At 44.0% G+C, this 13,991-nt stretch overlaps 1 protein-coding gene across 2 annotated transcripts in view; it reads right to left on the minus strand.

Annotated features, from left to right (window-relative positions):
• Mboat2 (membrane bound glycerophospholipid O-acyltransferase 2) overlaps positions 1–13,991 on the minus strand; it is a 133,886-nt gene that overhangs the window by 24,297 nt on the left and 95,598 nt on the right. For both annotated transcript variants that reach the window (XM_076833190.2, XM_076833189.2), the window contains 2 exons: positions 6,018–6,073; positions 617–671 (listed from right to left, as the gene is read on the minus strand). In XM_076833190.2, coding sequence (XP_076689305.1) covers positions 617–671; positions 6,018–6,073 — 111 coding nt within the window. The remainder of the gene's footprint in view (positions 1–616; positions 672–6,017; positions 6,074–13,991) is intronic.

Genomic DNA, 13,991 nt, shown 5'->3' on the forward strand with positions numbered 1-13,991 from the left:
ATTCCATAGGAAATTTTTCTTTAAGTAAAATGAGTATCTGATCTCTAACTATATTAGTTGAGACAGACCTTGCCAGACATTAAGCTATTCTTTAGATTATGCTTCAGAGTATTGGTAACAAATGAAGAAGCAGCCTATGCCAGAATTAATGCCTCAAGTTAACAATAAGCAATATCTGAATGGTCCTTCATTTTTTCAAAATGTGGCATCTGTGTGTTATATTGATAATATTCTGTCTTGGCCAATGCCTGCTATCAAGTTACTGGTCTACGAATGGTGGCTACGACTACTACTAATAATTACTACATGGGAGACATACTATCATCCGCCTTAAATGAACTCAAGAGTCCCAGGGAGAAAGACTTAGTAGACAGCTTTCTGGTCCACAGGATCTGTGTACTCTATGAATACCCGGGGGCAAGGGTCTAGGGGAGCTAGTCTCACATGGCAATGTGTAGTGGCGGGGAGGTAGAAGAGGGAAGCAGCCTGGGCTTGCCTGGGCTTTCCTGAACCAGATCCCTCTAGAAGGACCAAGAAGCCTTGGCCGCACAAGTAATGCATATTCTAGGCAGAGGTGGTCCACGAACCTGGCAGGACATAATACAAAGGCACAAACCTTACAGCCAAGCCCCTCTGTGATGGAGTCAGTTCTTCATCCTTTCGAAACATCCCTGAGAAACAAATATAGGTAATTTTATCAATTATGAATTCTCCCAAGAGGGCATTACTCCCCATTCATGCTTACATCACCTGAAATTCATGCTATATTCTCAACAACTGTCCCTTTCTTTCTCATGGCAACAGTTTCATTCATGTGAAAGGACCATCATGCAGTCCAACACACCCAGGTCTGTATAAGATAAACAGCACACTGTCAGCAAACAAAGCCACTAACATGACTGCTGTCTAAAGGAAACTTGTTAAATTTTAAAAATTCCGATATGCTAGTACTTTTTAAACAACAAAAAATTTTTTAGTTGTTGACAGACCTTTATTTTATTTATTTACATGCGGTGCTGAGAATCAAACCTAGTGCCTCAAACATGCCAGGCAAGTGTGTTCCTGCTGAGCCCCAGGCCCAGCCCCATGCTGTTACTTTTTAAACTTACAAATGTATTATTCTTAACAGTAAACGCTATGACTTTTCAAAAAAGCAGCCTTAATTTTTTTTTTGATTATTGGATGATTTAAATCACTAAACATCTGTGCTACAAAGTAGACTCTCAACATAAAGCAAGGAATAATTTCCTTACCCCACATGACTCCAATAAACAGAAACTCAAATCAAAATTGTATTCAAATATATATTTCTTCCCAAATAGGAAGTTATTGCTATGGCTATATATCAGTTTACTAGATTTATATCCTTTAAAATATATATACCCTAAATCCAATCTAAAGACCAAAAGGGGACTAAATTAAGAAGCAAATAACAGACTTCGAAAATATTTACAGCAAATATGACACAATGTTAACATACCCCTAAGAATCAAAACCAAACCAACCAAAACACATTAAGGTGGACAGGAAAACATGAAAAACAAACCATACAAGAAACAAGCATTCAATTAATGTATAAGATTCTACCTTTATGATTAATGATGATGACAGATTTGCAATTTCATTAACAATGAAAATGTGTTCATATAACATGATCTCAATTATGTAACACATTTTAATATTATTATGTGTGTATACAAAACAAAGATAAGTAGAAAATTGTTAGTCTTAAAATGCCACAGGAACTATCCTATGGCCTAGGAACCTAAAATGCCTAGGAACTATCCTAGGCACTGGGGTAAAAGCAAAGGAAAATAGAATATAAGTGTTGCAGCACTTATATTCTGGCAGGGAGAAAGAATATAAATAAAAAATAAATGGACTACTAAGAAAAACCCATGTCATCTTCCTCTCCACCAGTAGAGAAAAGCACCAGGACTCTAATGTAAGGAAATGACACAAAGGTGTGATTTGAAATGTACTATGGATCACCACAGCTTTGTACATAATAGGGGAAAAAAAAAAAAAAGAAAGAAAGAAACTACCTATGTATACAACAATTAGGGAATGGGCAAATAACTGCACATTTACTTTTTTAAAAATATTTTTTAGTTGTAGTTGACAATACCTTTATTTTATTTATTTATTTTATGTGGTGCTGAAGATTGAACCCAGGGTCTTGCATATGCCAGGCGAGCACTTTACCGCTGAGCCACAACCCCAGCCCCCACATTTACTTTTGATAATTATATAAAAAGAAAACTAGGGCCTGGGGTTGTGGCTCAGAGGTAGCGCTCGCCTAGCACATACGAGGCACTGGGTTCAATCCTCAACACCACAGATAAATAATAAATAAATTAAATAAAGGTACTGTGTCCAACTACAACAACAAAAATATTTTAAAGAGAACCAGGCTTCCTAAAGACACAAAGGAAACATTAGCACAAAGCAGCTCTGGCTCTGAAGAGCTCTGGCAGAGAGACACAAAGGATCATTATTTTTTTCTTTGGACTTAATTTGCATTTTCAAATTTCCTTCAGTGAATATAGACCTACATTTTGTAATCAGGAGGAAAGAACCTTAAAACTGTAGACCAGAGAAAGGTGAACAGTGGTCAGGAAGAGGCCAAGGAAGACTTCTGGGACTTTGAACACTGCTGTCCAGCACTTTCCTTCTTTCTTTTCTTTTCTTTTTTTTTAAATAGTCTCTCTATTTTTTAGTTATAGTGGACACAATATCTCTATTTACTTATTTTTATGTGGTGCTGAGGATCGAACCCTGAGCTTCACACATGCCAGGCAAGCGCTCCACCACGAGCCACAGCCCCAGCCCCTGTCCACCATCTTCTTAAAAACAAAACAAAAAGAAACTAAGGGCTCTCTCTGGAAATGAGGATCAGTATTTTTTAGAAAAACTCCTTACCATTCTGTGGGCAGGGACATTGCTCCTTTTACCAGGAAGGGGCCATGGTAACAGCCCCATTGGGGAGCCCAAGCCATGCTCCATGTCATATTTGTGCTGTTTTGTCAGCATTTCCACGCCTTTGGTGTCGTGGGCTTCTGTGTCCATTTGATTTGCTATCCTGACCGGGGAGGCTACTATCATTTTAGAGCAGCAAACGAGCCAAGGAAAGCAGACATGGGCTTAAAGGAGATTCTCTTAGACCCGTTCTGTGTTACGAGTTTCCCTGTACAAGGAAATGAGCCTCCCTTCTCAGTTCACAAATTGGGCACTTAAATAGAATAACCAAAAACAGATTAAAGACAAGATGCTCGTTTTTAAAGCCAGAAATCCAACCTAGTACAAGTCATACAGCCTGCATCTGATAGGAAACAAGGCTCCCCACCTTCCCACGCCAGGCACAGGCCCCAGCAACACTGCACGGTCCTCCTGTGAGGCGCCAGAGAAAACATGCCACACATTCCCGCAGCCAGGCGACAAGCACACCTCAGGACCTCATCTACCTGAGGCCTCAGCAATGCCACACGCATACTTCAAAACCAGAAGGAAAGAGAGGGAGGTAGGCCAATCCTGTGAGGGTGATGAGATGTCTGAAAATCACGCCTAGCAGTTTCCAAGACCAAAGAGCACCTGCTTCCTGAGGCTGCCTGTGTGAGCACTGCCCCGGGGTGGCCTCTGAAAAAAGACCAGGGACTGCAGAGAAAGGCCCCACCTGCTGAGCCTGCAGTGCTCAGAAAGGCCTACTGGTAAGAAGATAGACCCAGGGCTCACTGAGTTGGCAAAATGTCCCTACCAATATAAATGCTCTCTTATGCCAGGTGCAGTGGCACATGCCTGTAATTCCAGGCTGAAGCAGAAGGATCACAAGTTTGAGACCAGTCTCCACTGTTGAGGCTCTAAGAAACTTAGCAAGACCTTGTCTCAAAATAAAAAAATTTTAAAAAGTCTGGGGATATGGCTCAGTAGCAAAGTGCCCCTGGGTTCAATTCCCGGTACCAAAAAAGCAAAAGAATAGACCAATGCTCCTCATATTTGGACAGTTTGTGCCAACAATATTACTTACTGTGAAGTCCTGCTTGCCCTCTGGGTGCCTATGTGACTGGTCCCTAAAAGCCTTGGGTGCTGAGTCCTAGCGAACTCCCTAGCAGGCCACACTTCTCAGGCCTTGCTGTGACTTGCTGCTGGGGGATGCAGCACATCCTCTGGAACTGCACTGGGGACTCCTGGAAACCTGAGCCTGTTTTCCTCCAGACCACACTACAAGTCCTTTTGATTCTGATCAACTTTGCCGGAGTCTTCACTGTAGCAAGTATGAGGCATGAATTCAATGACACGGTGAGTTGAATGGGCTTGGTGTCCCCAACGCACAGATGAGGAGGCCCTCCTTTGTAAGACTGCTGGGGAATCAGGCCAGAGGGCCAATCCTCTGCCCCGTGAGCATCAAGTGGCAGGGTATGGATGCAGCAGGGCCAGCCTAGGAGACCAGGAGAATGGACTGAGGCCGATTGCAGGGACACCATTTTGAAGTCTAAACTCTTCAACTATTGCCAAGGCTAAACAAAATCTAAACTGCTCCAAAGAAATAACTAAAAGAACAGGTTAGGAAATGAAGTTCTGCTGCTTTTTTTTTTTTTTTTAAAGCTCTGAGTTGAATATATATTCTCATGTGCTTCTAAACCAATAAAATTAGATCCCTGATCCGTGACTTTCCTACATTTTCCTCCCAGAGTCCTGGGCATGATTTGTCATCATCAGGATGTGGAAGTCTCAGCCCCAAAGATAACTTAAAGTTTCACGACTGGTTTAGAACCCTGTCTGGAGAGCACTACCCACTTCACTGTTGAGGACATGAACCCGTGAGACAATACAAATCAGCTATTATCCCTTGAAAAGACCCTCCAAAGGGGATCTCGAACTATGACTTTACATATGAGAAACCTGAAACAGGAATGTGCCCCCCTCAAAGGCCATCTCTGTCTCAGCTGCCACCACCCCACAGAGACTCAGATGCCAGTTCTGCCTCTCCCTGCCTCAGATCTCCACATCAGAAGGGCAGACGTTGAGTTGCTGTTGAATACACACATCTGATTAAACAAGTATTTGAGACTCCTTGAAAGTCATCTATTCTCTCCCTCTATTCCTTCAAAAAGCTAAGTCGTTTAATTCTGCTTGTCATTAGCCAAAGAAGAGGAACACCCTTCCTCTCTTCACAGCTTTGTCAAGGCTGGCCCCTAACTGTACAGTGCATTCTGGCTGCAGTGGGCACAGCTGGGTGGAGGAGGCACACGGGGCTCCAGGGATCACTCTTCCATCTCCAAAGAAACCAGAGCCTAAATTTTGTGATTCAGAGTTCTAACTGCTATCATTTCCTGTGGTTACACGTCCATTTGAAATAAAATATATAAATGCTTACCCTAAAAAATGTATGTAAATATGTACCTATGCATTGTAAATATAGAGGGAGGGGTAGGAAAACATAAAAATTTTAATATAAATTTAAGGCAGAGATGAAACAGAAATGAAAGTAGATTTAGACCCAAAGTCTCTTTCCTTTGTATTTTAAATTGTCACTAATGTGGGCCAAATGATTGGATCTGCTACTTCACTTTTTATTGCTGAACTGAATTAAAAATCAAGGTAGGGGGCTGGGGGTGTGGCTCAGTGGTAGAGTGCTCGCCTAGCACACGTGAGGCACTGGGTTCAATCCTTAGCACCACATAAAAATAAAATATATTGTGTGACCACATACATCTAAAAAATAAATATTTAAAAAAGAAATCAAGGTAGGGTTGGGATGTAGCTCTAGGGTACAGCACTTGCCCGGCATCTGCGAGGCTCCAAGTTCCAACTGCAGGACTTCAAACAAGCCAACAAAGCAGAACAAAGAAGCCACCAGGGCAGCAAGCCTGCTCTGGCAGCCCAAGCCCTAACCCCCACCTCACCCCATGCTGTCCTGGCACTCTGCGGGGAGCAGAGAACTGTGGTAGTATCTCAAGCAAAAGATTATTTGAATGGGACTATATTCAGAAATGAAGAATTAATTTCAGAATTCTTACCATCATGAATTTCATAAGCCAAACTGGTGATCTTCTGAGTGATGATCATCATCGGGCTACAACAGACAAAAGGCAGGAGGTTTAAATGAGGAAAGTCAAAGCACTTAAGGCATGTAGAGAGAGTTCATTCCTCTTAGGGGACTACAAAATGATGGCACTTCTACCATAAAAGGGATTTCAAGACCAGGGGTCTTCTGTGAGCCAGTGATCAGGTTCTGTCTCTTCATTTCATGCCCCAGAAAAGGAGGTCCAGAGGTCACACACCTGGCCTCTTGTGACCCAGCACCTCCTTCAACACCACACTGCCAGCTGCTGCCTCCAGCCATGAGTAGGGGAAGGTAGGACATGACTGCCTGGGAAAGGCGAAGGGGTGGGAGACAAGGGCGTCTGGGTGAGAAGTGGGAGAGGTGAGGGCAACAGCACAGGGAGGAGGAAAGGAGAACAGGGGCAGCTGCCCCTTCCCTGCTCTCAAAGCAGTGCATGCCAGCCACCGAGCAGGGCAGGCCAGGCACAGGAGCTGAGGCTTATTTGAAGGAAAAGAGGACTTCAAAATCAAGTTGCAAGCAAGACAATGGCAACACTTCCCCCATTTTTTAGAAGTGTTCTAATTAAATGGATAATTTGGAAAGGAAAAAAAATGAGCTACACCGGAAGCACAGATAGGAATGTGGGTGTGGTCCAGGGGTGGAGTGCTTGCCCAGCAAGCAGGCAGCTGGGTTCTACCCCTGGTACTGCAGACACAGTTACCTTAGGTTAGGTTAATTTAATTTGGGAAACTGCAAAAACAAAAGGCATGAAATTCATTTGCTTGGAGGCAACACATGTACTCTGTGTGCCTGGAGCAGAACGTCTCACTGCACCCTCCTGGCAGAGACTCACCTGCACTAGGCAGGAGGGGCAGGGAGCTGACCCCACCAGGAGAAGTCTGTTCTTCTCCCACCTCTCTGCTCACAGCATAGTCGTGCAGTGCCAATGGCCACCTTTGGCAAACAATCGGTGTCTCTCAACGTGTCAAGACAGGACACTAGTTACACTATGTCTCACAATGTCGGCCCACAGTCTGAGGGCCTGTTTCCAAAACTTCCACTCTAGAAAGCAGACGGGAACATGGCCCGTGAGCATGTGGGCTCCTCCTCCACACCTGACAGGCCAGGGTGGAAGAAAATCCAAGACTTAAGGGAGGGGACCTGTGTTTAGACCACACATTCCCAAGAAATCATTCCTCGGTCAGCCTAATCCCCCTCTGCTTGGAGAGCAGACTCATGCCCTCTAGGCTTCGAAGACCATCCTTCATGGGGCCGGGGTTGTGGCTCAGGGGTACAGTGCTCGCCTAGTGTAGGTGACATGCTGGGTTCAGTCCTCAGCACCACATAAAAATGAAATAAAGGTATTGTGTCCACCTACAACTAAAAAAATAAATTAAAAAAGAGACAGAGAGCATCCTTCATGATCTTAAGGACCATAAACCTGCTCTACCTCTTCCATTCCCCTGGGAAAAAAGTACCACTTTTCTCACCCTGCCTAATTCTCGTCTTAGTTTATCCTACCAGTAAATTATGAAAGCCATCTCAGATCTAAAAGTCTAATCCTCAAGTCACCTTAAAACATAATTAACTGATAATTATTAAATTTAATCAACTCAGTGACATGGTAAGTTTCCAGGTATCATATGTAAGATGTTCAAAATGCTTTCTGAATACTTGCCCACACTGTCCCCACCCACATTCTGCACCTTCATGCAACTTCTATTTCACCAGATGCAAGGGATGCAGAACCTCAGGATGTCATGCTCAGCTGGGAGAAGAGTTGGCACATGGGTGCATGTGGGTTACTCTTCTGGAGCTGTGATGCAAAAAGACCTACAGCCCCTCCATCAAGTCTCAGCCTGAAAGTAACTCTCTGTCCAAGAGGCCCTATGTCAAACAGCTCCGCTGCACAGATGCCCACACTCACACATTCCAACTCATCTCAGCTTCTTGTCTGTTTCTTTCAAGGTGTTTCTCATGTTTGCAGTTCTTATATTCATTACATTACAATGGTTATTTTTAAAGTGTCTCCCTTCTTCTTTTTCTTCTTCTTCTTTTTTTTTTTTGGTGGTGATACTGGGGACTGAACCCAGAGGTGCTCTACCACCAAGTCACATCTCCAGTCCTTTTTTGAAATTTTGAGTCAGAGTCTCGCTCAATTGCTGGGCTGGCTTTGAACTTGCAATCCTCCTGTCTCAGCCTCCCAAGTAGCTGGGATTACAGGGTGCTCCACTGTGCCCAGCAATCTCTCTCTTTAGAAGCCCATGAAGCAGGGAAGCCCAACGCCCTCCATACTGAACCTCCAACACACAGTTCAGCCTGATACCAGACAGGAATACTGTAAAAACACAAAATGAAGTGACCCTGCTAGGTGTCTACCCAAGAGGTGTCTCCACAGGCAGTAACACTCCTCTCCATCTGTCCACTGTCACCACTGAAAGCATTTGTCATACTAAAGTAAGACTGTTTATTTCTCTGTCATCACAAAAAATACCCATGAACTATTCAACAGCAGGAACACTGCCTTATCTTTGTGCCTTCAGAAACTGACACCTGATACACAAAGTACTGCCTGGTTTATGAAACTGTCTCATAGTTGTTTCTGTTTCCTTTACTGGTGATCATCAGCCCCAAACATTCCCTTTGTTTTTAATTAATTATTTTTTTAAAAGATAAAGATAGACACAATATCTTTTTTTTTTTTTTTAAATGTGGTGCTGAGGATCCAACCCAGGGTCTCACAACTGCCTTTGGCCCAAACTGTCTTCAGGGCAATGGTGAATTTAAGAAAAGAACAGAAGGTAAAATTATCATAGAGTGACTACAAAGGGAAAGTCAGTGTGGGATAAAAGGTCTAAGAAGAGTTAAGAAGGAAGCGGCAGGTAAACAGACAGATGACTGCAGCCCAGCAAAGGCACTGCGGGGAGGCAGAACAGAGCCAAGGGAATGTGCGGCCCTCACTCTGTCAGTAGACGTTGCTGGACAGAGAGGCACCCCCCCACCCCAGTAAAACCAACACCACTAGCCATAGAAGCAAGCTGCAGATTTCAACAGCACAATATGTTCCCAAAATCTTTTTCAGGACAATCAGAGCGACTCTCCCAATTATTTCATTCTCACCTTTACTGATACTTTTATCTCTCCACTGGATTTGTGTAGAAAGGAACTCTTGACATGTTCCCCTCCCAGGTCCCAGGAAAGTCTGAAATAACCACGCCTGTTTCCCAGGGGGAGGCTGGGAGCTGGAGGGCAGGCAGGGGAGCAGAGGGCTCCAGGACCCGCCAAGGAAGAGTCAGTGGGACTTCCTCTTGCTTCTGTGTATCACAGCATCACTGTATTTAAATAGTATTACAGAAATTTTCATCCAGGGAGACTCTGCTAGGAATGTAGGAAAACATGGAATCTAACTAGTCAAATAAATAAACTAATGGAACAGTTTCAGCTAATATAAATTAAAATACTCATGAGGTACAGAATTTTGAAACTCCAGGCTTCTTAAAACAAAAAGGAGGAAAGGCTGTAAAAAATTTTAAAAATATTTACACGTTTCCCTACAAAGAACAATAGTAGAAGTGGTTCTACAACAACGGACCCTCAGCTGTCGTTATACACTATTGGAGAAGGAAGGGTTAAATGAACACTTGCTTTCTGAAGAAGTGCTCCCTTATCTCTCCCAGACTACGGAACTCAAGTTGATGCTTGTATGTTAATCTTACAAATCTTCTACAGAGACCTACTAGGTAAATGGTCAGCTTGAGACTAGGATATCAATCACCTCAGCACAAGGCAAACTGTCAATTACCCACTCTCAGTCATCCCTAGGGACACAAGTACTCTTTATCCACAAAAAGTGGGGCTCACACCAAACCAACCCCACTTGCCTAATGCCAAACGCAGGCTGGAAGGCTTGCTGAGATCAGAGTCCTGCACCCATCGTTTACTTGTTCTCTCATCTAGAAAACAAGCATTAGTGGGCATCTAAAATGCACCAAGCACCACTCCAGGTGCTGGAGACAGAGTGTGGACAAGACAAAGTCCGTCCCGTGGTAGACAGCAGTGGAGAGAGAGAGATTATAATGAAGAAGCAGGTAAACATACAGCATGCCAGATGTCACCAAGAGCTGCACAGTAAAAGAAGCAGGGAGTGCTGGACACAGGTGGGCACTGGCCATATCTGGAAAGTGGCTCCTAACAGAGAACAAGCCCATGGACACCTGGGGTGAATATCCAGGAGAGAGAAGCAAGTTCAGCAGCCCACGGGCAGAGTCTAACTGCACAGGAATTGAGGAGGACAGGACACTAAGACAGGCAGGAGGAAACAGAGCTGGCAGGCTTCGGCAGGGCACTGTGGCTTCAATCTGAGGCAGAGAACTCCTGGAAGAATTTAGGCTATGAGGTGATTAGGTTTTAAACAGAACCATTCTGACTCTGGGTTGAACAGTGACAGAGGGGTAGAGGGCAGGTAGGAAGGGATGGTGGCTCAGACCAGGGAACAGGACAAGTGTCTGCAGCCCATTCCAGGTATATTCTGAAGGTAAAGGCAACAGGGCTGAATGAGCTTTGACCCTGCATTTGATGCTGAGTTCAACACCCGACGCCACCAAGGTTTCTGAACAGGGATATTAACTATAAGAACAGGGCTGACTGGGGAGGAAGGCAGGGAGCGGAGACCATAGGGAAGGGGAGCCAGCTGGGGCGAGGTGTGCCCAGAGGGATGCCCACAGGAGGACACGTGGGATGTATGAGGAGGCATTTGGACACTGAGGTCAGAAAACACAGACCCAACTCCACCACTCACCCTCAAGGAAGAGGGCCTTAGTTAACATTTTTCACAACTGTCCTTGTCTATAAAAAGGGGACCACACTGCCACCGTGGGGTTAAATGAAATGGCAATACAACAAAGCCCTTAGACAGTATCTGAGTCACAGATGTTGCTAAGCACTAGCCCTGTCCAACATCCAGCCTTCTTCTAGCACATGTTGGAACTGCTACCAAGAGCAAGGCACTGGAGGGACACAACCATCCCGTGGCAGCGCTGCTCCTAAAGAGGCCTCCTGCCTAGAGCAGCATCAGCAGGGGCACGAGTGCAGTGGCTTCCTCACCCTCAGTCACAATTTCTGTGGTTTTGATTACCAATTGCCAAACAAAATCTGAAAATACCAAATGGAAAATTCCACAAATATATATACTTCCTAGGCTTTAAACTACATATAGCTCTACGTAACAGGATGAAATCTTGTGCCTTTCCCTTGTGTCTCACTGGGGTTGTGAGCCACTCCTCTGTCCATGCTGCATGCATCACCCATCCATCAGTCCTTTCCTAGCTGTGTTAGTTATGGTATCAACTGTCACAGCATCACATGCTTGTGCCTGAGTAAGTCTTACTTTAGTTGATAATGTCCCCGAGTACACAAGTAGTGCTGACAGAATTTCAGATATGCCCAAGAAAAGCTGTAAGGTACTTCCCTTAGTGAATGTCAAAGCTGATCACAGATCTGTAGATATAGGAAGAGGCACAGTGCATGGAGGGTCTGGTGCTACTGTGGTTCCAGACACCTCCTGTGGGTCTTGGAGCTCCTCCTACGGGTAAAGGGGCTACTGTAACTACATAAACAAGTGTCAAGTGCAAAGCACAATACTGAAGAAATGTGCAGAGGTGAGTGAAACTTCACACCGACAGAGCCAAGGGGGAAATATCTCAAATAAGATTTGGGAGGTTTCGACAGGCAGATATGGTTGGAAAGCTGTTCCAAGCAGAGAACAGGGTAAACAAAAGTACTGCCAAAGAAAGAACAGGAGAGACAGACCTGAAAAGCTGTGAGGGGCTCTGCAGGCCTGTGTTAATTAGAGCATTATAGTTATACATAGAAGTTGGTTTCATTTTGACAAAACTGTACATGCAAGGAATTTGATACTCCATTTCAGCCCCTGGTCCTCTCAGCGCGGTATGTTTCTGATAGAGGTTATGCTGCACTGCCTTGTAACATCCATAAACTCAGAGGAAAAGCCCAGGCATGGGTGGGGGACAGACAAATGATAAACAGGTTGTGTCTCTTCACCCACAGTCACCTGAGCCCTATTAGCAGCAGCTAGACAGGATGGTTCCTGTAGACAAATGTAGGTCAAGGGGTTGGGAGATACTCCCACAGGATGAACCAGGACAAGTGGAACACCATGGCTTGCGAGCAGTTGAATAATTTAGTCACCCCATTTACAGCTGCTTCTGGGTGCACTGCAAGGCAGAGGAAGGTCACAAAGAGCAGCAAGGGCCTTTGTCTTCCTTTCACAGAAGGCGAAAAGTTCCCTAAACTTAAACTCTGCACCTAAATACAGCTGAAGAGAGTAATGAAGGGAACAAATCACATCTGCAGTTCTGGGACCAGGGCCTGTCATTGCATGTGCTTAACAGAACTGTCACCTACAAAAGCACCTTCCAGAAGGCACACCACCCCCACCAAGGACAGGCCCAGCTAAGCCACAGCGAGTAGCTTACTGAGCATCTGCTTCCGTCTGCTCTGCTAAGACAGAGTCTGGAATTGAACGGAAAATTATGTCACACATAGCTTTTTTTGGTAGACATATTTAAAAATCTCTTTGGCATCACAAAAATCAACATATTTCAATCAGAATTCATTATCCTTCTGCCAGAAAAACTGCTCTTGCCTTCATCTACAATTTGTCAATCTCCATGTGAGGTAAGGATCTGCTTTTCCCTCCTCCTCCTGATGTCCTGGTGCTGAAGAACTGGGCCAGGCTTGCCCACTGGTTTTGATCCCACCATTGCTGTTCTGTATTTTTATTCTTAAATCCCTGGGGTCTCTCCTTCTAGGTCCTCTACCCTGGCTTTCTTGATTTGTCTACTCCTATGTCGTCAGTTCCATAGTATTTTAATGACTCTTGTCCTTTTGGGAGGGGGTCACTGGGGATTGAACCCAGGGGTATTCTACCCCTGAGCTACACCCCCAGTCCTTTTGACTTTAAGACAAGTTCTTGACCTTGAACATACCATGCACCTGCCTCCTCTTCAGGTCACTGGGATTACAGGTGTGCACCACTATACCTGGCTTAATGATTCTTATTTTATAGACAGTAGCAATCTTTATACTGAGTTTACTACTCTCAAGAATTTAACCTTCCAGACAAACTTTTCAATCACTTTATCTTATCTCTATCAAAACCCCAACTTTTACCACATTCAGTGTCAGGTTAACAAAAGGAAAATTACCGTCCTTACAAAACTGAATTTTACTATTCTTATGAATGAATGATTCTCAAGTTAGTATTCAATGTCCTAGAATAAAAGTTTTAGTTTTCACACAGAAATCCTGCTCGTTTTTTAAAACTTGTATTCCTAGATATTTCATAGTTTTTATTGCTTCTGAAACCTCTATGTTTTCTAATTGATTATTGTTGGTATAAAGGAAAACTATTTTGTTGTTTTATATTTCTCTTGTATCTATTTTCTTTTTCTTTTGGTAGTGGGAATTGAACTCACATTGAGCCACATCCCCAGCCCTATTTTTTGTATTTTTATTTAGAGTCTCACTGAGTTGCTAAGTGCCTTGCTTTTGCTGAGCCTGGCCTTGAACTTATGATCCTCCTGCCTCAGCCTCCCCAACCGCTAGGATTACAAGCATGTGCCACAGTACCCAGCTCTTGTATCTATTTTCTAAGGCTAATCTAAGCTCTAACAATTTCAGCTTTCAATCTTTCCATAAGTAGAAACTTCTATTAACAGACCCTTTTAGGGGCTGGGGTTGTAGCTCAGGGGTAGAGCACTTACCTAGCACATGTGAGGCACTGAGTTCTATCCTCGGCATCACATCAAAAAATAAATAAAGTTATTGTGGCCATCTACAACTAAAAATATCTTTTAAAAAAGAGTTCCTCTTGGGTTGGGGTTGTAGCTCAGTGGTACAGTGCTTACCTAGCATGTGTGACGCACTG

The sequence above is a fragment of the Callospermophilus lateralis genome, chromosome 14 (genome assembly GCF_048772815.1).
Source record: "Callospermophilus lateralis isolate mCalLat2 chromosome 14, mCalLat2.hap1, whole genome shotgun sequence".
Lineage (NCBI taxonomy): Eukaryota > Metazoa > Chordata > Mammalia > Rodentia > Sciuridae > Callospermophilus > Callospermophilus lateralis.